General features: G+C 34.4%; 1 protein-coding gene across 1 annotated transcript in view; it reads left to right on the forward strand.

Moving 5' to 3' along the window:
* The window catches only part of LOC118200610 (uncharacterized), a 291645-nt gene that overhangs the window by 220169 nt on the left and 44856 nt on the right, over positions 1 to 26620 (forward strand). Inside the window, exon 4 of the mRNA XM_085815009.1 lies at positions 8762 to 8863. Within this exon, the coding sequence (XP_085671135.1) occupies positions 8762 to 8863 (102 nt within the window). The remainder of the gene's footprint in view (positions 1 to 8761; positions 8864 to 26620) is intronic.

A 26620-nucleotide genomic window follows, 5' to 3' on the forward strand; every position in this document is an offset into this window, starting at 1 on the left:
TTATTTGCTGTAATATTACACGCAAATAATCTGTAACCATTACAGATATATCGTTTGGGATTTTACATGAGAAAAACATGTTCTTTTTACATAATTATTTGCTGTAATATTACACGCAAATAATCTGTAACCATTACAAATGTATCGTTTGGGAATTTACATGAGAACAATATGTTCTACTTACATAACTATATGCTGTGATATTACAAGAAAAAGATCTGTAACCATTACAGGCAAAACTCTTGTAATGTTACAAAGAAAACACCTGTTTCTGTTACTCAAATAACCCATGGCATCCCAGTTTCCATGAGTTTTCTTAGTAACCTTACAGATTTTTTTTTTTACAGTGAACTTGATCATGTTTTCCTCTGGTTCAATGCTGTTATGCATGGTTATTAGATTATCTCGATAAATGAATGTTGGAAATTAGGTTTCATTTTTTATTAAATTTAAGTATATTTTATTCGCTTATTTTTTATGTGCTAAATCAAGCTTTTTATGAAACTAATTCAAGCAATGACTGATATAAATAATGTTCCTTATATTAGAAGTAAATGTAATGTTGAGCTCCTGTGGTACATTTTTACTTATGAATGCTCTCTCTAATTTTTGAAAAAACAAACTGAAGTTTTCCGACCTTCCCAGAACAGGAATAGTTAATGTTTTGACACTCTTTATCAAATTTTCCAAATAATTTCCCGAGTCTGTAATCAAGTCGTTATCTGCGCAAGATCCATCTTTAGCTGTGTTCTGACTTCTAACTTTTTCCAATTCTAATTTTTTCTCTAGCTGCGCTAATTTTAATTTCTCAAGTTCAACTCTTTGAGCTTCTAAGGCCAACTCTGCATCCCTAGCTTTTATTTCATTTTCAATTTTTTGAGCTTCTAAGGCTAACTGCACTGTAAAAAAAAAAAAAAAAAAAAAAATCTGTAATGTTACTAAGAAAACTCATGGAAACTGGGATGCCATGGGTTATTTGAGTAACAGTAACAGGTGTATTCTTTGTAACTTTACAAGAATTTTGCCTGTAATGGTTACAGATCGTTTTCTTGTAATATCACAGCATATAGTTATGTAAGTAGAACATATTTTTCTCGTGTAAAATCCCAAACGATATATCTGTAATGATTACAGATTATTTGCGTGTAATATTACAGCAAATAATTATGTAAAACGAACATGTTTTTCTCATTTTCTCATGTAAAATTCCAAACGATATATCTGTAATGGTTACAGAATATTTGCATGTAATATTACAGCAAATAATTATGTAAAAAGAACATGTTTTTCTCATGTAAAATCTCAACAGATATATCTGTAACCGTTACAGGTTATTTGCTTATTAAAACTTGGAATTACTTTTGATATCGAGACGTATGTAAAACCTTGGGTACTGAAAAGGATTCTTGAAACAACCTCTTCCCAAAAAATATTTTTTCAAGCGATATCGAAAATGTGGTAGTCCATTTACAGATGGAATTATTAGAAATTCAGTGCGAATGAACTCTAAAATAAAAATTTAGTGACAGGGGTTCCCGACCTTTACAAGCACTTTCATGCGCAATTCCCAGAAAGCCCAAATTTTGATTGCACTTAATTTTCATGTTCGGTAGTAGGTATTAATGTGAAAAATTTTTCACACTTATGAAAAATACAAGTTCTCAGCGAGACCCAGGCTAGCAGACATATATCTAATCTCAGTTCTGAAAATCTCTAGTCCTAGCAGCATGTTTCCAGACATGCGAACGGTTAGTTGCAGGCAAAAGATGCGTTGGGAAAGAGTAATTAAGGTTGCGTGCGTTTGCTACCAGTCGCATCAATTTTTTAAGAAACTTACTATACTAGATGTGATTTTATGTAACTACTCACTTTTTAAATGGACGAAGTACGAAAATACATTTTCTTTTTCTTGTGGCCCGCATAATTGAATACTGACGATTATTTGGCCCGATTTAGGTACTCAGTTTGGCATGTCAGCTCTACTGTATACAGCGGTGGTGCCCAACCTTTGGCCTATAGCGAGAACATTTTGGCCTATCGCGAGCACATTTCCAAAACACCAACATTTTTGTTAAACATATTTCCAATCTTATGTGATACATCTGAAACATTAATTTCGATAAATGGTTTTGAGATAAATAATAATATTGGTTGAACTGTGCGGAAATCAGAGAAGCGGAATTTAAAATTATTTTTCAGTGCATTTAGGTTTTCCGAGTATTTCTGTGTTTCAATTGCCATGTGGTTATTAATATGGCTTGATAAATTCTGAAAATGGCAAAATTTTTTTCTTTAGTCTGATTTATCCACAAATTTAACTTTATCTGAAAAGCAGTTACAGTCCCAGTCAGTTGAAAAAGTTTTTTTTTTTTTTTTTTTTCCTTTTCCCTGAAGATCTTCGTTCAGTTTGTTCAGCTTAGCTGTTATATCCCTGACAAAATATAGATCGGATAACCAATTATTATCGTCCAATTCTTTATAACTTTCGTTTCCGGATTACAAAAACTGCTTTATTGGCGAAAGACATGCGAATTCTAAGTTGCGAGACATGCGAAAGTTCTACAAATAGTTGAAGTACTTTTCCCCTGCTGAGCCATCTAACATCGGAATGAAGCAATAAGATTCCATGTTCGCTATCAAGTTCATCAGTCAGCAATCAATTATTCTATAACGTCTTGCAAGATATCTCTTATGACTATTGTTACGAAATGTAGAGGCGCGGTGAGATAGCTTCCCCTCAAAGCAGTTTTAGGGTTGCCATAAATGGAAAGGGTGGGGCGGGTTGCCACATTTTGCGAGAAATCACCCATTTGGCGACAAAATTGGCGATATGCCATGGACGGATGGAGAACCTTCTGGAACGAATTCTTACCGGTTTAGCCCAGAATGTTCTCGAATACAAGCCGAAAGCTATATAAACTCTGCTGGTCCGCAGTCAGTTAGTGTGTGAGTGCCTCGTCTAGAGTGCGAGATAGTTAGTGTCTCGTCTAGCGAGTCAATCCCTGCGGAGTCGATCGAGTTGACAGCCGGGCAGCGAGTGCCGAGTGGGTCGTCGAGTGCACCGAAGGAATCTGTTAAGGTATCGCGGTTAGTGCATCGTCGAGAGAGCATGTTGAGTTCCGAAAACGACTGAACCGAAGAGTCGGAAGCTGTGCTCGTGTGTCGTCCAGTGCATCGCGAGTTGTAGCGTGGAGAGTCTCGAGAGTACGTGGAGTTCCTAGAACGACCAAGCAGAGTCGGGAGCTGTACACCGAAAAGTAGAGGCGGGTGCTTTGCAGGAAGCTGTCTCCACCGTTATTGCCTGACAGTGTGAAGGCTGTGTCGCTGATTGTTCCAGCGTGTTTATAGTAGATCTTCGACGACTGTAAAAGTGTTTTGGAGCTGTCCTGATTAATATTGATAAATAAAGTGTGTTTCGATACTTCATCCAGTGTCGTCGTTATTCACTCCAAATCTACGAACCTCGTACGAACGTGAAGGAAGAAAATAACGTAACAACTGGTGTCAGAAGAAAGAAAAACTCAACACTATAAATGCTTGCCATATTTTAACAATTAAGAAATGTAAATTAATGGTTATCTTTAAAATATGTTTTGTTCATAGTACCTAATAGGGCTGGCAAGCACATACAAAACGATCAGCGAGCACAAGGTTTGGCACCACTGGTACACAGTAACACATTTACATAGTACAAACATGTAGCTATATTTCTGTTTTACCTTATATATTTCTGTTTTATTTTGTTTTGTTATTTATTTATTTGCTTATTTTATTTTTTTAATTTAAATTTCATTAAGCCTCTTTGGACATATTTCAGCTTTAATATTTCCTAAATTTGTAAATAAAAATTTACTTCAGTGTTTCTTTCTCTATTTATAATTTCCAACCCTTTTTATTAGATTATTAGGCAATTATAAAGTTTTATTTTCCATCATAATCATACTTACCTCCATTATTAAGTAATGAAGAATCTGCATTGTTGCGTGCGCACGGGTTCGTCATAAACTGAATGCATACAGAACTGATGACAGCTTGATAAAATTTATTTTACGAAAAGAAACAGTTCAGAGTTCTGGAACTTCCCACAAAAATACTCGTACAGCTCTTCACAGTATCACAAAGCACAATCAGTAGTTACACTTCAAACTAAGAACGTTAACCAGAACGAATGCTAAGCACATCTAAAGAGCAAAGCTCATACGGAGATATATAGCTCAATACTTCGAACTAACGCTGAACTAAACCACAACAATTGAGAAACTGATGCTCTGCCCAGTTTTGTATAGTTTTCTTCCGGCCGCAGAGAGATTTCTAGTGTCCTCCACTTGTCGAAATTCTTGGAAGGCATACGAGGAGGGCCGAATATGGTTACAGCCACATATAGCATCAGTTGCAATACCCATTACAGTTATTCAGGGACGTGCCAAAATGTCGCCAAATGATCGCCACAAATTAGTGACTTTTGGCGATTCTCACCAAAATTGGCGACAAAAATTAGTTGCCAAAACTAGCCAGCTTGGCGCTATCTCTTCAATTTAGCGAGATAGCCATTAATTCAATGTTAAATGGCCTTGCTCCTGAATTCTTACTTTGGCGGCAAAGATTCGCTTCTTTAGATTTTCATGTTAAATTATACAAAAAAATTACCACAATTTCACTAAAACGTTTTTGCATATGTACAGAATTCTTAAGAGAATGTTTGTTCCTCGCACTGGAGGTAAACTGGGGTATTTATAGCCATTAAATTTTTGAACTCTCATAATCCTTTCTTCATCCGATAATGCGCCCTTCGAAGCCCCAATTTTGAATTTCGATTTTTTTTTAATTTCGTGAGCTTAATGAACTCTTTTAATTAAAAACTCAGCTATATAAAAGCATTGTATTACCGCCCGACAAAAAGTAAATATTTTTATGTTTCATGATTAATCAGAAAGCTCAGGGATATAAGAGAAAGCGTTGCCAAAATGCAGTATACTTTTGAATTTAATCAACAAGCTCAGCGACTTAAATGTCTTGCCACTGCCTGAGATGAAATATTTTTATCATCCACGCGGCAGTGTGTTGCCATTCAGCAATGCGTGAGACATTTAATGGTTCTTTTGAATTTATTCTTTCTTTCACAAACAAAATGATTTCAAATAAATACATGCAAATTTATTTCAGTTATTGTTAATTAATTGCTGGATACGAGAAAATACATTAGCTAAATTCATTAAAATCATATTTTTTTTTTTTTTTTTTTTTTTTTTTTTTTTTTGATAACAACTATTTTAGGCGGCTGACTGCACAGGCGGTAGTTTATTAAAACTAAGTTGGAATTAATTTTCAAAAATTTAACATGCCAGGTATTTTTCAGAAAATTAATTTCTGGACAATCTGAGCTGTTGTGTAATTTTTCAAGGAACGAGAAATTTTTCTGTTTCTCAGATGTCTGTTTCGGAAAAATTTCTAAAAAGGACGCTATCCATACATTCTTCAAAAAATATACAGTAACAAGATTGCTTTTCCTAAAATGCCCACCATTTAATCTTATCTCTGCTCTAATAACAAACCTCCTAGCTTCGTTTACAGTCAGTACCCACTCTCTTTCACAAGATTCCCCCCCCCGTACCTACCGCATTCCACATAGAATACAACTTCCTCAAATTGATTCCTCACCACCAAAACTGCGCTCGTAAGTGGGGGGTAAGTTATAAAATAAATAAGTAAAAGCGCCGTGTAATTATAGGACGTGTGATTTGAATCGTAATCTTGCCATAAAATGATACAGGGTGCGGTTGATTGGTTAACAGGAAATATTGCCTAAAAAGTTAACACGGAGATTTTTTTTAAGGGTTTGCGTTATTAGAGCGGCCCTTTTTCTTTCCTTTGCGGTACAGTGTTATAATAAAGGAGAAAGAATGAAATAATAATAATTTTCTTTATCTCTTTCACGTGCCTTGAGCTTGAGTGTTTTTAAATTGTTCCTAAAGTAGTCATTTTGAACTGTTTTGTCTGTGTCTCAGAATGAATAATCCTATAGTGCCTCATTTATCAATGCTCAGAGTTCTATTAAGTTTTAACTAATATGGAAAAAATATTACCTGAGACAACATAGTGACGCTGAAATAAGATAATTGAGACATTCGTAAAATTTATGCTTGCATATGATGGATACTACTGCATTATAATAATGAAAAGAGTTAGTTTGATAAAAAAAAAAAGTACAGCGAGTCTTTTCTAAGGCGACTACCCATAGTATTAGAAACGAGTTTCGTTCTTCTTTGGAGGGCATATGTTTTACAAAACAAGGGTAGGCATAGAAGAAAAGACTAAGATGATACATACCTACAAAAAGACGGGTAAATATCGTCTTAGGTGATTTTCTGTTTGCGTAATGACTTTATTTTGTTCAAGACTTGACGACAGTCTTTTCTTAGATAATGAAGAATCTGTATGACATGTTACATGTAGTAACATGATTTTTAAGTATCACATTAATAAAAACACTCAATATTTTTAATAAAAAAGAAATAAATAAAACTGCAAGCTATTAGCATAAAAGTAATTTATTTCGCATGGTTATTGAAACAATTAACAATGAATGGGGAGGGCAAGGTCAGCGTCCAAGACAACCTTCCATTAAAGAATTGTGTAAGCAAGGTCAAGAAAGGTGACGGTGGGGGAAACTGAGAAATTTCTTTTGGTCACGTTATATGCTAGCTGTGACTTTTTATGTACATCTGTGCGATATTCATATCCACATCACAATGGGACACCTCTGTGACGTTGTAGCGTGGTCATAAACGCAGTGTGACGGAAATGTAATATTGAGACGTAACTGTAACGTCACAGCTGTGCTATATGGGAAAATTACTCTCGCAGTCAGCAAGTAAGTGAAATACAAGTGGCCTGATATCTTTCTGTCAAATCTCATAGTTAAATTCTCGCGTTCTGCAGATAGATTTATATACCTTAAATTTTAAGATCTTTACGTTATTAGAGCGGATTATTACTCAGAAACTGACGCTCTCCCAGGTTTTATATAGTTTTCGCCCTACCGTCGAGAGATTTCTAGTACCTTCCACTTCTCGAAAATACTGGAAAGCATTATGAGGGACAAATACGATTACATTACATCTAGCATCAATTATAGTTATTCAACTGCAATACCCATTACAGCACCAAACTAAAATGTCGCCAAATGGTCGTAAAGTTTGGCGACTTTTGGCGATTTCCCGCCTAAAATTAGTCCCCAATTTCACCGTCAGCCTGGCGATATCTCGTGAATTTAGTGAGATATCCATTTACTTAATGCTAAAGACTTACCTGCACTTTTCTGTCAAAGTTTCGCTTAATTAGTTTTTTATGTTAAATTATACATAAAAGAAACTACAGTTTCACATATAATTACTCTAAAATTATTTATATATGTACAAAATTCCTAACAATATATTTTTCTTTTTTATAATGACTATTTTAGGCGGCTGGCTGCGCAAGCATCTAGGAAAAGAGAAACGCTGAATTAAAAGTTTAATGGATACCTTTGCTAATAAAATTAAGTATCAAATATACATTAGGACATAATTAATGTTATAATTTAAAAGATGAATATTATATTGTCTAGCAGAATTTTTTGAATAATGAGAAACAAAAATAGGTAATTACAATATTTAATCTTTCTTTTGAATGAACATTTTGATTTTTCAGTCGCAACAACTGCAACCCCAGATTCGATTGATATACAGTTTCTGTCAAATCTGTATACAGTTTAAAGGCTTCAACCTGTCATAGAGAGTGAGAAAGAAGTGCCGTAGATAGAACACATAATCATTGCTACCTAAATATTCATTTTTTACACAAGCCCCCTAAGTACTACATCAACATATTAAATTGCAATAAACATACAAATAAAGACTTTACCCTAATATCGAGACTAAACTCTGAATAAATATTTACATTGTAGCGTTTAGTACATAAAATATTTCAATGAGCGAAATTAGGCAATTTGTTGGTCACCTTATACCTAATCGCCTCAGGTTTCTTAGAGAATTATCTTCTTAGAGGGTATTTTTATAATTATCATTATATTTTTTATGTTCTGATAAATACTGCTGTTTTTCAGAGGTTTTAGGGAATTGGCTTCATGATATGGTCCACTGCATTTTGATATTTTATACGTAAAATAATTAAATAAATGGTATGTGGGATTTTTAATGCAGTTATGATAGAGCTTATATGATAAAGCTTAAATTATTATTTGAAAGTAGAAACTTTTTCAACAAAGCTTAAGCGTAAATAATGAAAAATAAGTAATTGTTAAAATTCTGCTTTTACTTGGCATTGATTTTCAGTAAAAAGGATCGGTACATTTCATAAGACACATAATGAAATCTTCCTTTGGAAGGAAGTTAATTTTGAAGAAAGAGATACAGTACCTTTATTCTATGACGTAATTTTTTATTTTTCATCAGAGTTTCTGTTTTCAATAATTATGGTTGCATATTGCAAATTTTATGATGCAAAAATAGCAATAAAATTCGATTTTCACTTTTATAGGAAGAAAGACTAGTTTACGAGTGATTTTCAAAAATAATAATTCTGTGTTTCATATTTTTGGCATATTTTATTGTTTTAATTAAGTAGGCATTAAATTTCTTGCTTTAAACATCTCAATGAAAAATTCAAATAAAGAGATGCAGCTGCAAAATAATTACATCTGTTCTCTTTATTTCCATTCCTTTTTTTTTTTTTTTTCTAATTGCAAATCTTCTTCTTTCAGAGGACAATTGCGTATAAAGATCTAACGAACAAGGAATGCTTCCTGGGGAGATTAACTCACGAAACTATGAACCATGAAAGTGCTGCACTACATGAAGTCAAGGTGAGCGATTTAAAAAACATTTCATGATAATATGAAGTGACTATCTGTCCTACTGAGTATAAGAATATCTCCATATGACTTTAAAACTGGCACCAAAAATTTTGATATTAATTTTAACTAATTCGCTGGGAATCAGCACTAGTTGTAGTTAAGAATTCGCTAAAAACTTTACTTTAACTTTTAAACCTTATTATCGCTTAAATTGAGGGGAGGATTTGCGTAAGTTTCAGAAGTCGATGAATTATTAACATGAAAGTCCAGAAGAAATGGCTTTATTTATAGTAACTTTTCATTGAACTTCTTAGCATAGCTTAATTATTTGAACTAAACAATTTCTAATAAAGGGAATAAGGAAAATAATGTAATCATCACCGATTCAGTAACCAAAAAGGCTTAGTAAATTAATCTTTTGGCTTTGTAGAAAAGTTTATTGATGTAAAAAATCGTTATTAATGTGTAAATTCGTCTATTATTATTTATTTTTGTAGCAGATTTATGATTTAGTTTTTTACCAAGCCGAAATTTCGTTTAGATGAATTCGGTTTTTTCATAAATTCAATACAAAAATTAATTCATAAATTATATTTTCTGTCTTAGAAAGACAAAAATAATTTATGTATTAATATTATTTATTAATTTATGTTAGTTTATTTTGCAAGGATTTTAAGTTTTACTAACATTCATTTTATTTTAAAACTCTCTCAAATATGACCGGAAATGGAAGATATTCCATTTCCGGTCAGAATAAACGCGAACAGATTTGTTATGCAAACTGAGCTTGCAGACTGTTAAGTATTTAAGTTGTGGTTTTTAGCCAAGAGAGTTAGAGAAAGGATTCTCTCCCTTGAAAAAAAGACGTACGTATTGCAGTTTCCCGTATTTTACTCACTACATACCTAGAGTTTAAAAGGCCAGTCTTCGCGTTACTATTCTTTGTAAAGTATCTGAGTTTAGTTTATAGAGATATTAGATATTTTTTTGAAAGCAGACAAGATGAAAAATAGCAATCGCCTTCGCCGAGAATCGAACCACGGACCTCTGGAATACCGGCCCAGCATGCAGAACCACTACACCACGAAGGACGCTAGGAAAGTGGGAGAAATACCTTATATACTCCCCTTTTTAAAGGGCGACTAGGGTTTTAGGGGACCTAATCGCCAAATCCTGGGTGCGGAGAATCATCATCCACAACCCTTTTATTTCGGGCGCCACTGTGGTGTCATTAGGATAATTGGAAGCAGAAAAGATGAAAAATAAGCAACCTCCTTCGCCGGGAATCGAACCACGGACCTCTGGAATACCGGCCTAGCGTGCAGAACCACTACACCACGAAGGACGCTAGGAAAGTGAGAGAAATACCTTATATGTTCTTATTTAATTTAGCTTTAGTTCTTATTTTTTACATTTCAGACCATAGGTACTGGTCTTTGTATCCCGGGTGCGAGAACGGCTGTAAATTGTGAGACATAAAGGGTAATTAAGCCCTTCCCATTTATGTCATATCTTCTACCCCCCACACCCACGAACATAGTTTTTAGTAAACTCCCTGTTCCTACTCAGGACTTTAGTTATGCTTGCAAAGTCAGTTAGAAGGAATAGCAGTCCTGACAATTTTATTAGTCTTAGGAAGATTTTAAGACTTGGTTTTAATTCTTGTTTAAAATTAACTAATAACCGTAAACCTCACACACTGGTTTAAATATATATCAAAATTCAAAATACTATTTAGGAGCTGATGATTGACATTGTGAAGAGATGGAAAAGCTTCCATTTTAAATTTTAAAAGAAGACGTGAATTATAATATTCGGAATGGATTTTAGTTAAAATTGAAAGAGTTGTAAGTAAAGAAAGAAATAAACTACTTTATTCGAAATAATTTTTAATCGAAGCAATTTTAAATGATCCTTATGCAAGTTTTCTAAGCTAGTTAAATGAACCTATGCCTTTTTTACAAATGTGTATTTAGGTAATATCATCCAATTTTGTTCAAGCCCGTGGTTCACTTTCGCAAACGATTCTATAATCTGTATTTTAAAATAAGCACTTCAGGATCTTTCTGAACCTCTCCCATTTGCGATCGTAACAGGTGTCGTCATAATCTCACAACACTTACTATCTCCACCTCATTTGAAAGCGTAATTCAACTGAATCTTCATTCATGCCTGTTCCACAAAGCAAAACACGCTAAGCGGCGATGAAGAGAGAAAGTACCAATTGCAAGACTCGACCATCTATTGCAGCGGTCGTTGGTATTGTTACGAAGCAAACAGGGAGGGGTAAATGACCCTTAAATGCCTATTCTAAAGTACCTGGCTAAGTAAAAGGTTGTCCAAACCTATTGTCCTCGGCATGGAGGTAGGAAAGGGAGGAGGGGCCATTCCGCGCTAGAAGTGAAGCACTGCTTTGAAGCTTGGGTCACCAGGCGGGGTGTTCTTTGTTTACATTCAGAAGCTCGCTTGACAAGATTCTGATAGTATTTCGACACACGACAGTTCCATAGAAATCGAAAAAGGGACACTCTCGCATGAAAGAAACATTCATAGTGTAATGGATAATAGCAATTTGTATAGTTTACTGACATTTACGCAAAAATCACATCTTGGTTATTTTTCGATAACTAATAACAGCGATTTTGATTATGAATTTGTTTTATAAAATTCTAAGCTGTTGCACTACAAAAATATAGATTTTAAGAAAATTGCTAAAAGAGATCTGCCAAAATTTATTTTCTAGAAGATTTGAAAAGTTTGAAACTTGATGGCTAAATGTAAATATAAAATTATGTATGTTAAAATATTTGTAATTAGGCACATATGTCAGATTAAGTTTTTATTAAATAGAGTAACGCATGCAAGGGCTATCTGCCTAAAGAGAGAGATGCCATCGTGGAGGAATTTTGAAGAAAAACTGACCTTTGAGTGGGTATTAAAAATAATACTTATAATTTTCATTCAAATTATATTCATATATATTTTTTATGTAAAACTTTCGGGTGTATGCTAAATTAGTGTCAATTACTTTAGACGAAAAATATAGTGAATGCACAGAAATTAAAGATTTGCACATGCCGGAAATGATAAATAGGAAATATGTATGGGTATTTATGCATGTGCTTGCAAAAAGCATGTATCTGCCTTTGACAAAATACTTAAATATTCATTAAATTATTTATAAATGTAATGAATATTTAAGAAATGAAGAATTTATTCACTTATAAACAACTGTGAAAGTACTGTGAAGAAATATGTATCTAATTTATAATAATTATAAATGTTATTTAAATGTATAATAACCTTAATATTGAATTGTAAACATAAATTGAAATCCTGTTGACAAATACGTTATAAAACTATTTAAGCAAGAATTGTTCGTATTGGAAAGCAATCTGTTAAAAGGTATTGTAAAGCAAATGCTATGAGATGCGCACTTAAGAACGTAATAAAGAGTTTTGGAATATGTATTGTTGAAATGAAGGGTAAAAAAAAAATCTGATAAGTATAATTAAAAGAATTATTCCCTTTACATTTTATAATAACTCAGTTACAAGTTTTAAGTAAAACTTAAAAAAAAAAAAAAAAAAAAAAAAAACTTATTTTATTCCCTTTCAGAAATGTTCAGAGAAAGTCAAATACTATTTAATACCTATTTAATTATTAGGAATTAGCGAAATACTTATTTAAAGTATTTCGCTAATTCCTAATAATTCTCTAATTTAAAATGAACCGAATAGAGCATTAATTATAAATTTACTTACATTTTTCGATTTAGAAGAAGCCAAAAAATCATGTCATATTTAAGAAAGTATTTTAGGAAGAAGCTCTATAAATAGAAAGAAATAATGCATAATTTTAATATTAATAATACAATAAACTTTGATCTTAATTTTTGTACCTTAACCGAATAAAATCGAATTACCTTCATTTTTTTTTCTAATGTAATTAACGAAAACTTGTGAAAATATTTCATTCAAATTAAACCATTCTGAGAAAACTGTCCTGTGAAAAGTATAGCATTTAATTCCGTTCAGAATGAAATGTTGTTTAAAAATATGTTGTTTTCACATACTTAGGACTCTGAAGTGTTGTAGAAAAAGAAAATATATACATTTATATGTATATTTGCGACGTAATTACAAAATATTTACACCCGAACGCGTCAAATCCCATAGAACTCAATGGTAAATGACCCAATGTTTTGGTCACCACGTAGGGATCGCCGGTGCTTCAGAGCAGGGTACGGAGAAACTTGTTTAGGGCGACTCCATCTTACTTCCTACCTCCATGGTCCTCGGGCACTGCTGCGCCCGCCGTTACAAGTGCCGGCTGCTGTTTAATCCCAATTAAAAAAATACTTAAGTCATCAATAAAATATTGAATTTTTTATAGTTAATTTTATTTTATAGTAAAATTTTTTATAGTTCGCAATTAATTAGAGAGATATAAAAGTTATTTTCTTAGAAAAATTACTTATTTATAATTACATATTTTTAATTTTAAATGGGCTTGCCAGATGTCCCGGTGTCTTCCGGACTGTCTCGGTTTCAAGGTATGGTCCTGCTGTCTTGGCCAATTTAACTCCGTTGTTCGTTAAAAATCAAAAAATGTCAAATATCATTGTTTTTAACAATGATTACTATGAAATCAAAGTACAGATTTCGACTTACAGATAAACATCTTGATGACTGCATACGAGCAGTCCCGGATCTTGAGGGGAGGGGTACAAGTGGCAAATTGTTTTCCGTTCAGCTTAAAGAGGCAAAAGATAGGAATAAAAATTCTCGTTTGATCATCTACGTGCGATTGTGTGATAGTATGTGAATAGTAAAGAACTATTTTTCTGCGAATCAACAGAACTCGCATTATATCTAGAATATGTTATCTTAAATTATTTTATAAAAGAGGCAAATAGATAGTGAAAAAACTTTATCGGAATATGCACCAATTGTGTTTCTTCATTGTCTGGAGGATACAAAAGATACGAGCATTTATGAATAAATATCTTCATAGTGTGTCTGGACACATTGAATAATCCCCAAAGAAGCTCTGGCATGCAAAGAATTGAGTCCTGTCTGAATGTTATACTAACGACGGTTGTAACCATACATAATTATATAAAAATGAAACCCTTAAAATCAAGAACCTTCTTTGCACTTGGTAAAGACATAAGTGCACTACATTTGGCGTTACCATTTTCTTGCGAGGCAAACTGGTTATCACGTGAGAAATTTTTGCAACCTTGTTTAGATTTGGTTTGGTTTATTGAGATTACGGCAAAGCACACTAGTCCTATCTGCCTGACAACGTGTCTATACAATTAAGAGATACAATCGCCATTTTTCTAGAAAAGGAAAAGCGACCGGAAATTTCGAGATGGTTTATTTGTGATGAAATTGAGCTATCTGGTCAACAGATTCCAATTATTAAGTATCTTCTGTGATGTATGGGTGACGCCAACCAACAAGATGTATAGAGGGCGCTAACTCTCAGTCTGGAGAGGCGCCAAAAGTTTAGTTTCCAAGAAGGAGACCGACAAAGAGGTCATACGGAAGGCTCGTGGGAGCCATTAATGAAACCGAAATTCACTTTTATTACTTTATATATTTCAGTTATTAGTAGTGTATTTTAGTATTAGTTTGTGTTTGTAAAATAAATGTTTAAAATACAAGAAGGTGGAGTTATTTCTCTATGAGGCGGTGGATGAAGAAGGGATGATATCACACGCTCTCTTTCGTGAACCAGAGCTTTAGATGACGGTAGAAAAACTTCAAGAGAAGCAGGTAGGAAGCTTTTGATTTTGTTTACTCAAAGTATAGATGTATTGAAGATATATATATACATGTGTAAGATATCTATAAATTAAAATGTATAAGAATACTAAGAAAGAAGACTTAGTAAACCTTCTTGGTGAAATTGAAGATACACAAACTGTTGGTTTAACAGTGGTTCAACTAAAAGGTAAAATTGAGGACAGTAAAATATTTAAAGATGATCCAGAATTTGTAATTGGATTATTAAACTCAATAGTTGAGGAAAGAAAAATTAGAGAAGAAAATGAAATAAAAGCTAGGGATACACAGTTAGCCTTAGAAGCTCAAAAGGTTGAACTTGAAAAATTAAAATTAGCGCAGCTAGAGAAAGAATTAGAATTAGAAAAAGTTAGAAGTCAGAATACAGTTAAAGGTGGATCTTGCGCAGATAAAGACATGATTACAGGTTCGGGAAATTATTTAGAAAATTTGATAAAGAGTGTTAAAACGTTAACTATTCCTGTTCCGGGAAGATCGGAAAATTTCAATTTGTTTTTTCAAACATTAGAGAGAGCATTCATAACTAAAAATGTACCACAGGAGCTCAAATCCGAAATTTTGATTAACATTTTAGGGGATAAGGCAACTAATATATTATTTTACACTAATGATAAAGAACTAAAATGTTATATTAAAAAACTAGTATTAAAAGAATATCAGCCAACTGCTTATGAATGTTTAATGAATTTCCGAAGAGCACGACGCGATCCTAAAGAGTCACATGTTCAGTTCGCTTCTAGACTGTCTGCAAATTTCCAGTATTACTGTCAGTTACGTGAAGTTAATAACTTTGATGCACTTTGTCAACTAATGATTTCCGACAAACTTTTCCAAACGTTAGACAAAGAAACGGCAACTTACATTAATATTAAAACCAGAGAAAATTGGTTAAAACCTAAGGATTTAGCTAAAGAAGTTGACTTGTATTTTGTAAACAAAGGCAAATCGTTAGACGAAACCACTTTTAACACTAATGAAAACATAGCTAAATCGTCCCACTCTTCGAGAGAATCGAAATATATTCCGCCTCATATGAGAAGCAACATAAATAAAAATAAATATCCACCCAAAGACTGTTACATATGTGGAAAATTAACGCATCTCGCTAAATCTTGTCCACAAAGAAACAAATCGGTAACACAAAACCCTTTTCTAAAAAATGAAACACCAGAGAAAAATACTAGTGATAAAGTAATAGCAAAAATCGGATCTTCATGCTTGTCAAATGAAAGTTTTACGCAACCATTGCAAAAGGTAAATATTTGCGTTGCAAGTAACGAAATCCAAGCCATAATTGATTCAGGTGCTGAAATTTCTGTTATAAATCCGAAACACATATCAAATTTCTCTATTGAGAACAACTGTAATATTGCCTAATTTCTGCATTCGGAGAAACCATATCAGATAACGTGGCTAGAATTCCTCTATCCATCAAAAATACTGATAATCCTAATTTATTGAAACCTGTCGAAGTATTAGTAGCTTTAACAGAAAAACTTCATATTCCCTGCGTAATTACTCCAAATGTTTATGATTTATTGACCTTTGAATCTCATCTGCTTAGCGCGAATCGTGATTGTGACACAGTGTCTCCATCGCAGATACCGGAAACGAGGAGTCATCAGTCAAAACAATTCGAAGGTGAAAGCCGCGCTGATTTATTTATGACAGGAGGAGAGCAAGATTTAGTCATAAGTTGCATTCAGGGCGAAAACGAAAGTGGGGTGGGTCAACATTCAGATGCCAGTATTTTTAAACAACAGCAAAGGGAATGTGAGACATTACGCAGTATCTATAAAAACGCGCAAAGAAATAAAAATAAATATTTTTTAATGGATGACTTGATTTATCATACTGAAAGAATTTCCGGAGAACAAGTTAGTCAATTGGTATTACCTAAAGTTAGAAGGGAACAAATTTTAAAATTGGCTCACGAATCTATTTTTGCAAATCATTTAGGGATGAGAAAAACAAAAGAAAGGATTCGTTATTCATTTTATTGGCCAAACATGTCACGAGATATTGAAGAATATTGTAAAACTTGTAATGAATGTCAATTACAAAGTAGAGAAAGAACTAACGATCGTATACCCATAGTTCCAGTTCAGAGGCCTGAATTTCCATTTGACACAGTGAATGTAGATATAATCGGTCCAATTGAACCTCCATCAGCACGTAAACACAAATATGTACTATGTTTAGTCGACCAACATTCTAGGTGGCCAGAAGCTGTCCCTTTGAGAACTATTACAGCAAAATCAACATGCGACGCATTATTAGAAATCTTTATGAGAACGGACATACCTCGGGTAGCTAGCAATCAAGGTACCAATTTTGTTGCAGAATTTACACAAGAATTCCATGCCAGATTAGGAGCAAGTCCTAGATTTGCAACACCAGGACATCCACAAAGTTCGGGATTAGTTGAACGGTATAACCAAGTTCTAAAACGTATGCTTCATCATATCATTAGAAACGACTTGTCACATTCTTGCCACTAGGTGGCGGGCATCTCTTCCTTTACTTTTGCTGTAATTAAGTTCCGATTGTTTTTCATGAGACGTATATTTTTTGTGTAAATGTTTGAATCTAAGAAAGATAATGGCTGAAGTAGATAAATTAAAAAAGAAAAGAAGTATCTTAAGAACTGCCGTTACAAAACTATTTAAGAAAATCGAAAGTGAATTAAATAAATCTGAAGGTAGTATTAATGAGCTCGAAGAATTGTTAGAACAGCTTAATGCTAAAACCGAAACGTTATCTAATGCCGATGTAGAAGTTGAACCAATTCTGAGTGTAGACGAATTCGAAAATGAATTCGAAATTACAGAACAATATCGCGAGAAGATAACGTTATGGAAATTCAGGCTTAAGAAACGGATTAAGGTACTTAATCATGACTTAAATGCACCTAACACTCAGCAAAATATAAAAGACACACCTAATGTTAAATTACCAAAACTTTCGATTCCCGTATTTTATGGGAACAGTAGTCAATGGCTTACTTTTTGGAATAGTTTTGAGTCCTCAATACATAATAACGAATCATTGAACAAAGTAGACAAATTTAATTACCTGAAAGCATATTTAGGAGGAACAGCTGCTAGCTGCGTTCAAGGACTTCCGTTATCGCCAAAGCATTATGATTCAGCAATTCAAATCTTACACGACCGTTTTGGAAGGAGAGACATTCTTATTAATGCGCACATGAATAATTTGCTGAATATTGAATCATTAAAAAATGCGAATGACATAAAAACATTTCGTAATTTGTATGATAAAGTACAAACGCAGATTAGATGTCTCGAAGCGTTAGATGTTGTATCGGAATCTTACAGCGCTTTGCTGTGTCCGATGATTTTGAAGTTATTGCCTTCAGAATTAACGCTTGAATTTCATAGAACACAAAATGTTGGCACCGATTATAACATAAAAGATTTAATGTCATTTTTACACGCAGAACTTTCATCCCGCGAACGCACAAGGTCAACGGTTTCGCAACAGCAAAAAGTATCCGATCGGCGACAGTCTTCTTTCCCCCCTGCAACGAAAAGCGCATATGGTTTCTCAAATAGACATAATAAACCAAAGATTCCGACCGCTACAGATTTGTTTACAAAATCCGAATGCAGAGAGGAAAATATGAACTGCATCTTCTGTAATCAATTCCACAAGATTTATGACTGTAGTTTCGTTTCCAGCTTATCATTACAAGAAAAAAGGGACATTTTAAAAAGAAAATGTGCTTGCTATAAATGCCTAAAATTACACCATTTGGCTAAAAACTGCAGAACAAAAATAACTTGTTCTATTTGTAAAAAACAACATGCAACTATTATGTGTAATAAACAAAATCCTTCTGTCGAGGTTTCGGAAATTAAAAAAGACGAACAGATAGAAAATAAAGTACTTTCAAATCAAGCAGGATGTTCAGAAGTATATTTGCAAACTTTAATTGTTCGCATATATGGAAGAGGGAATAACCAATTTGTTCGAGCGATAATTGACACCGGAAGTCAAAACTCATATATAAGCAGGTATGCAGCAGAAAGGTTACAATTAAGAAGCTTAGGTGAACAAAGTGTAACCCACGGACTTTTCGGTGGCATAGAAGTTTCGGAAAAACATAAACGTTATAGAATAAAATTGGGTAGCGTAGATAAACGGTATAATTGCGAAATCAATGTATTGGATGAAAGAAAAATATGTTCTTCGGTCCCTAAAATCAAAAATATACACTGGATTGGGGAACTTAGAAGAAGAGGAATTTACGTCAGTGATGTTTTTGAAAATGGAAATTGCAGATTATTTCAGGAGAACCTCCAAGAGATTCATTTGTTGTTAGGGGCAGATGTTGCTGCAAATTTATTTACAGGTAAAATCGAAGTTCTTCCTTGGGGAAGATTAGTTGCTGTAAGTACAAGACTTGGGTGGACAGTCATGGGGAAAGCGAACACTGACAATTATGAAATAGAAAATTCCTTTTCCACGCTTTCGTTATCTTTACATATTTCTGATGCCACGTTGTCAGAACTGTGGAGGCTTGATGTTATCGGAATAACAGATCCAGTTACAAAAAAGGCTAGAGAGGAAAGGGATTTGCAAGCAAAATTGCAATTCGAAAATTCTGTATCTCTAAACGAAGAAGGGCGTTATGAAGTCGCACTTCCGTGGGCGGAGAATCATGTACCACTCTCCACCCACAAGGATTTAGCGTTGAAACGTCTACAATCTACCACCCAGAAACTTTTATCTCAAAATTTATTTTCTTCATACAATGCAGTTTTTAATGACTGGTGTAACTTAGGAGTGATCGAAGAAGTTAAAGAAAATATTGCGGTTGACTTTGGACATTATTTACCGCATAGACCGGTGATCAAAGAAAATAGCTCAACACCAATTCGACCGGTGTTTGATGCGTCTGCGAGGAAACAATCGTCTCCTTCTCTAAATCAGTGTTTGGAGTGTGGACCAAATTTGATAGAACTAATTCCATCTCTTTTGTTGAGATTTCGGGAAGGCAAGTTTGCTGCTATAGCAGACATTGAAAAGGCTTTCTTACAGATCAGTGTAAGGCCTCAAGATAGAGACTGGCTTCGGTTTTTCTGGTGGAATGATGTGGAAGAAAGGAAAACGAAAATATTTCGTCATACTAGGGTAGTATTTGGGGTTAAGAGTAGTCCTTTCCTTTTGGCAGCTGTTATAGAATTCCATCTACAAAAGTACATGAAAAATTCTTCATATGAAACGGAGATAATAGCTAAATTCTTGCGTAGCTTCTACGTAGATAACGTTGTTGCCAGTTTTGACAAAGAATCCGAGATGATTCAGTTCATCGAAAAATCTCGAGAAATAATGAATGAAGGAAAGTTTAATCTTCGAGGTTGGTTACATAATGGAGATAACCTGAAACAGGAAACTATTTCACCCGTATTGGGTCTGTTATGGAACTGTCAGAAAGATAATTTAACTTTGAATCTGAATTGGCTAGAAGATTTTGAAATGGGTATAATAACGAAGAGAACAATTCTCGCTGTAACACACAAAATATTTGATCCTATTGGTATTGTGAGTCCTGTTCTCTTGTATCCTAAAATATTGTTACAAAACCTATGGAAAACAGGAATTTCTTGGGATACTGAAGTTGACGAGAGTACAAAACAAAATTTTGTGAATTGGTATAAAAGCCTTTTTCTCTTAAAAGAAATATCCCTCCTACGTTGGATACATTCCAGCAAGGACAAAACGAAGTTCTGCAGCATTCACACATTCTGTGATGCCAGTAGTAATGCGTATGCTGCTGCAGTTTTCTTGAGAACTGTGACGAATTCTGGAGTTGAAGTTCATCTGTTGGCATCGAAGTCTAGAGTAGCTCCCGTAAAATCTATTACGATCCCTCGTCTGGAATTGATAGCTGCCACGATAGGTGCCAGACTATGCTCTTCTGTTTTAAATGGTTTGCAATGGCAAAATATGGAAACGCATTTTTGGACGGATTCTACAACAGTTTTGACATGGATTCAAAGGGAAGAGATTGTCTGGGCTGTCTTTGTGGAAAACAGAGTCAGGGAGATTAGGAAACTGACGGATCCAAAAACGTGGAAACATATTGCTGGAACAAAAAATCCAGCTGACCTCCCATCAAGAGGTTGCACCGCTAAACAACTTTTAGCAGTTAGATGGTGGGAGGGCCCCGACTGGCTGAAGAAAAATCAGGAAGAATGGCCTAGACAAAGGGAAATACCGGACATGGAAATAGTGAATTCAGAAAAAAGGAAATCAGTCATTTCTGCACTAAATACGCAAAGGGTAGAACATTTTTTTGAGAAATATTCATCTTACCATAAAATGTTAAGAATAACTGCTTGGATATGCAGATTTATCAACAACTGCAGAAGACCAGATTCTAAACAATCAGGAGAACTCACGGTCCCGGAAATAGAAACTGTAGAAAAGAAAATATGCAAGATAATACAAATAGAAGCATTTGGCAAAGAACTTAAAGTTAGCAACCTTTGTACCTTTTTTGACTCAGATGGCCTTATTCGGTTAAAGACCAAGATTACTAGAAGAGAGGAAGAAGAAAATTTTCTCTGTCCAATTGTATTGCCCTCAAATCATGACTTAGTTCATAGGTTAATTTTAGATTACCATTTGCGACTATCCCACGCTGGTGTGCAGTTCGTACTAGCCAATATTCGACAGAAATTCTGGGTCCTGAGAGGAAGAAAAACAGTACGTAAAGTTCTTATGAAGTGTGTTCGCTGTAGAAGATATAGCGCAAAGAATATAGAGACTGTTCCAGCACCTCTTCCTGAAGATCGAGTTCGAGATGCTCTGGTGTTTGAAGTGACCGGAGTCGATGTAGCCGGTCCTCTTTATTTACGAAAAGGAAAAAAGGCATGGATCTTGCTCTTTACTTGCGCGGTCTATCGCGCGATACATCTTGAGCTGATAGAAAGTTTATCAACAAATGCGTTCATTTTGGGATTAAGGAGATTTATTGCCAGAAGAGGTCGTCCAGGTATTATTTACAGCGACAATGGCACTAATTTCGTTGGAACTGAAAATCTGTTAAGATCGATAGATTGGAAAGAAATAGAATGTCATTCAACTAGTATGAGAATACAGTGGAAGTTTAATCCCCCAACTGCTTCATGGTGGGGCGGTTGGTGGGAGAGGTTGGTACAAACAGTCAAGAAGATGTTGAGAAATGTTCTCGGAAAGTCCTGTGTCTCTTACGAGGAAATGTTGACTATACTTTGTGATATCGAATCAGTAATCAACTCAAGACCCCTTACGTACCTTTCAGAAGATCCAAATGATCTTACGGCACTAACTCCTTCAATGTTTCTACAAGATGGGCACGACGTCGGAGTGCCTGACTTAGACTACCTGGATACCATTAATCTGACAAAAAGATACAAGTTCTTGCAGAACTTAAGAGAACATTTCCGCAAAAGATTTCGTGATGAATATTTAGCTATCCTAGTGCAAAAACCATCTAAACGATCTACTCGGACTATCAACAAAAATGACTTGGTGTTTGTCGGCAGCGACAACAAGAAGAGAATAGATTGGCCAATAGGTCGTGTTGTAGAACTATATCCTGGGAAAGACAACGAAGTACGTGTTGTCAAAGTGAAAACTGCAACGGGTGAACTCCTAAGACCTGTGAAACGTATTTATCCTCTCGAACTTGATAGACCTAACTTGTTTAGTGACTTCACCATGAACATAAAAAACTCTGCGGATAAGTGTTACAGTGATATGAACTATCAAACTAGATATGGACGTAAAACTGTAAAACCTCTTACATATTTTTAAATTGCTATATTAATTTTTGTTTCTTTTCAGTATTTTAGAAATTTAATTGTCCTAACAGTTGTCAATTGGAACATGTTATCTGGATATGGTATGAATGTAATGCAGAAAATGTTTAGATGTGTAATCCTTCTTTGTAAGTATTAATTTTAGAGCATTAGTTACTTTTCATATTTGTGAAAGTTGTACTTGAATTTTTGTTTGATTATTGATAAATTTTGTTTTGATTTTCCCATCTTATCGAGGTAAAATCAAAAGGTGGGAGGATGTCACATTCTTGCCACTAGGTGGCGGGCATCTCTTCCTTTACTTTTGCTGTAATTAAGTTCCGAGAAGCAGTCGAGATTGGAACCGCTTTGAGGAGCGTAAAGACTCAGAGTTAAAAATGTACTGTCTTAAAATAATTATCACTTACCTTGTAAATAGTGTATATTAGCGTTTTCTTTGAATAAATAATTAAAAGACAAGATGGCCTGCTAATTGTAATAGAAACTCTTACTGGAAAACGTGATTATTAGAAGCCTGGCGTCGAGAACACTGAAGATGCAGCAGGTAAGGAATTTTATATTAATTTTATTGTAAATAGAAGAACCTGATGCAACACGACTCTAAAAATTGGGACAAACATATACCATACCTGTTATTCGCTTACCGCGAAATTCCAAATTGTACTACGGGAGTATCCCCATTTAAATTAATGTATGGAAGAGAGGCCAGAGGTCCGTTGTCAGTATTAAAATCGTCATGGTCAGGAGAAATTCCATTACCAATAAAATTGGGTAAAAGTGCTGTTGTTTATCTACAGGAGCTAAAGATGAATTTAGAAATAGCAGCAGAGCAAGCATCTATAACTGAAGAATTGAAACAAGGTGCATATGCAAGATATGCTAATCGAAGGGCTATATATAAAGAATTCAACCCTGGAGATCAAGTGTACCTGCTGATTCCAGATTCCAGTAATAAATTATATGCCAGATGGATAGGACCTGCAGAAATAGTATCTCGTTGTAATCCAGATTCTTACAGAGTCAGACTGACAGATGGTACAATAAGAAGAGTACATGTAAATAAAATTCGAAAATTTAATCCAAAAGTACAGGCAGTAGGTGTAATATTTGAGAACGAAGAAGAACTAGGAGAAGTCCATCCCACACCCAGTGTGAATGACAAGTCCGATCATTTTCATCTTAGCGAAGTAGATTTAAGCCATTTAGATGATGATAAAAGGAATGAAATGATGAACTTGTTAAGAAAATATGAAAACTTATTTATAAATAAGGTACAAATTGCCAAAGTAGGAGAACATAAAATAAGATTAAGTGACAATGAAAGGAAGAAGCCATATGTTTATCGAATTCCAGAAGCATTGAAGCCTCAAGTAGATAAACAAATCGAAGAAATGTTATCAATGGGATTGATTGAAGAAACCAACGCTGAAATTTCGTACCCTATTGTATGCGTTATGAAGAAAGACGGTAATATTCGCCTTTGCGTTGACTTTAGATCCCTTAATGCAGTAACGAAACCAGATGACTTCCCTATGGAAAATCCTAAAGAGCTCTTATTCTACATTGGAAAAGCCAAAGTGATATCCAGCATTGATTTACTCAAAGGCTATTGGGCCATACCATTAGAAAGAGAGAGTCAAGAATTAGCATGTTTCAAGACACATCGAGCTCAGTATCAATTTAAAGTCATGCCTTTCGGGCTACGCAACGCCGCTGCAACATTTCAGAGAGTCATGAACCAGGCCCTTGCTAAATACAAAGATTTTGCTCGAGCCTACGTCGATGACATAGCTGTTTATTCAAATAATTGGAATGAACATTTAGTACATCTTGACACCATTTTTTCAAAACTGTTAGAACTACAGTTTTCCGTAAATCTCAAGAAATGTTCCTTCGCTAAAACTCATATTAAGTATCTAAGACATATCATCGGTTCCGGCAGTCATCATACAGATCCAGAGAAAGTGGAGGCTATCCAGAAATTAGCTAGACCTCAAACAAAAAAACAATTGAAAAGCATTCTAGGCCTATGTAATTATTACAGAGACTACATTCCACATTATGCCGAAACAGCTTATCCATTAACCGAGCTCACCAAAAGAAGAAGTCCTGAAGAGCTGTGCTGGACAGAAAAACACGGCGAAGCATTCGTTAAATTAAAGAAATGCCGAATGGAAGCACCTAGTCTTTATACCTCTGTTCCAGGGTTACCTTTTATAATTCAATGTGATGCATCTTCAACAGGTGTTGGAGCCTGCTTATCTCAAAGGAAAAACGGAAAGTTGTACCCGATTAGTTACACCAGCCAGAAACTTACCAAAACACAACAAGCATGGCCAACTATCGAGAGGGAAGCTTATGCTGTTATTTGGAGCTTGAAAAAGTTTGAAACTTGGATTTTTGGATCACCTGTGGAACTGATAACTAATCACAATCCGTTAACTTTCATCACAAAGAACGCACCACAATCTTCTAAATTACAGAGAAGGGCTTTAGCATTACAAAAGTATGATACTACAATTTCACATTGCCCAGGTGCTAAGTTAAGCAATGCTGATGCGTTGTCCAGACTAGAGACTATTGAGTGACTTGTGTGAAAGAAAGAACTTTTCATAGACATTTATGAACTCTTAATATTATTATTTTTTTATGTGTGTGTTTCTTTTTCAGCTACTCTCCTAGAGACTTTTAAGTATATCATAGACGCTTAAGTATTCTATTGCATTAGAATTGTTTGAATACTAATTTTTAATCATTTATATATTACAGTTTTAGAAGAAGTCTTGTAGTAGGTGTAGAACTAACCTGTATAAGTATTGTGTTATATATCTTTCAACTTCAGTATCAATTGATTTGTAGACTTTAGTAGGTAAGTAACTCTTTGACGTCACCATAATTTGTCATATTTCAATAGGCTTTCACCCTATTTCAATCTTGGATGGGGGGTGTGATGTATGGGTGACGCCAACCAACAAGATGTATAGAGGGCGCTAACTCTCAGTCTGGAGAGGCGCCAAAAGTTTAGTTTCCAAGAGGGAGACCGACAAAGAGGTCATACGGAAGGCTCGTGGGAGCCATTAATGAAACCGAAATTCACTTTTATTACTTTATATATTTCAGTTATTAGTAGTGTATTTTAGTATTCGTTTGTGTTTGTAAAATAAATGTTTAAAATACAAGAAGGTGGAGTTATTTCTCTATGAGGCGGTGGATGAAGAAGGGATGATATCACAGCTTCAATCTTCAACTCCATAGAATAAATACGCATATGTTGGATACAGGTGATAATGCTTTTCGTAAAAAATTGGAGGGTTGAAGTAAAAATTTAAAGCCCCCCCCCCAAAAAAAAAGAAACTGAAATATTTTTAAACGTAGATGAATATGTTCAAACTTAGAAGACGGCTGAAGAACTACTTATGGCTGAAGACCTACTTGTGAAAGTAACTATTTTTTGTAACTATTGAAAATCATCAGGGTATGCTGGTAAAGAATTTTAAATAGTATTTTCTTGCTGACGATAAATTGGTAGCAAGTTACGAATGAAATAAATACTTCCGAAGTATCTGAACTGCCGAAGAAGAAATCTTTAGACTTCACTGTAAGTGGCAAATTCAAAAGACAGTTTAGTAATAAATCTTTGAATTTTGGGAAAGGGTGTTTTTTGCACTGAAAGCCAAGAGCATTTCGTATATTATTACTATTTTCAACCATCACGAAACCGAATGTTTTGCGATGGTTGTTTTTAGAGCAAAATATAGGTCTCAGCTAAATATTGAAATAGAACTCGGAGTGTTTATTTCTACTATTTTAAACCGATTAATTTTATGAAAACTCGTTTTAGTTGCACATTCATTATAAGAGCACCTAAACAATTTTCTGCCGATATTCTGATAACATGTGTGTAAGAGCGTCTCATGTGTGTTATCTATGTACAGAAAAATAATTGCATAGAAAAAATCAAAGAGTATGTAAAATATTCATATTATATTGAATTTCCTTACATCGAATTGGCAGTTGAATATGGAAGCATGATCTTTCTTATTTTCTTTATCAATAGAATGAGTGAAAAGTTTATTGATTGAGAAAAAAAAAAAAAAAAAAAAAAAAAAAAAGAGTTT

This window comes from Stegodyphus dumicola, chromosome 4, assembly GCF_044657685.1.
Source record: "Stegodyphus dumicola isolate Sdum_Otavi_A_Nest chromosome 4, ASM4465768v1".
NCBI lineage: Eukaryota > Metazoa > Arthropoda > Arachnida > Araneae > Eresidae > Stegodyphus > Stegodyphus dumicola.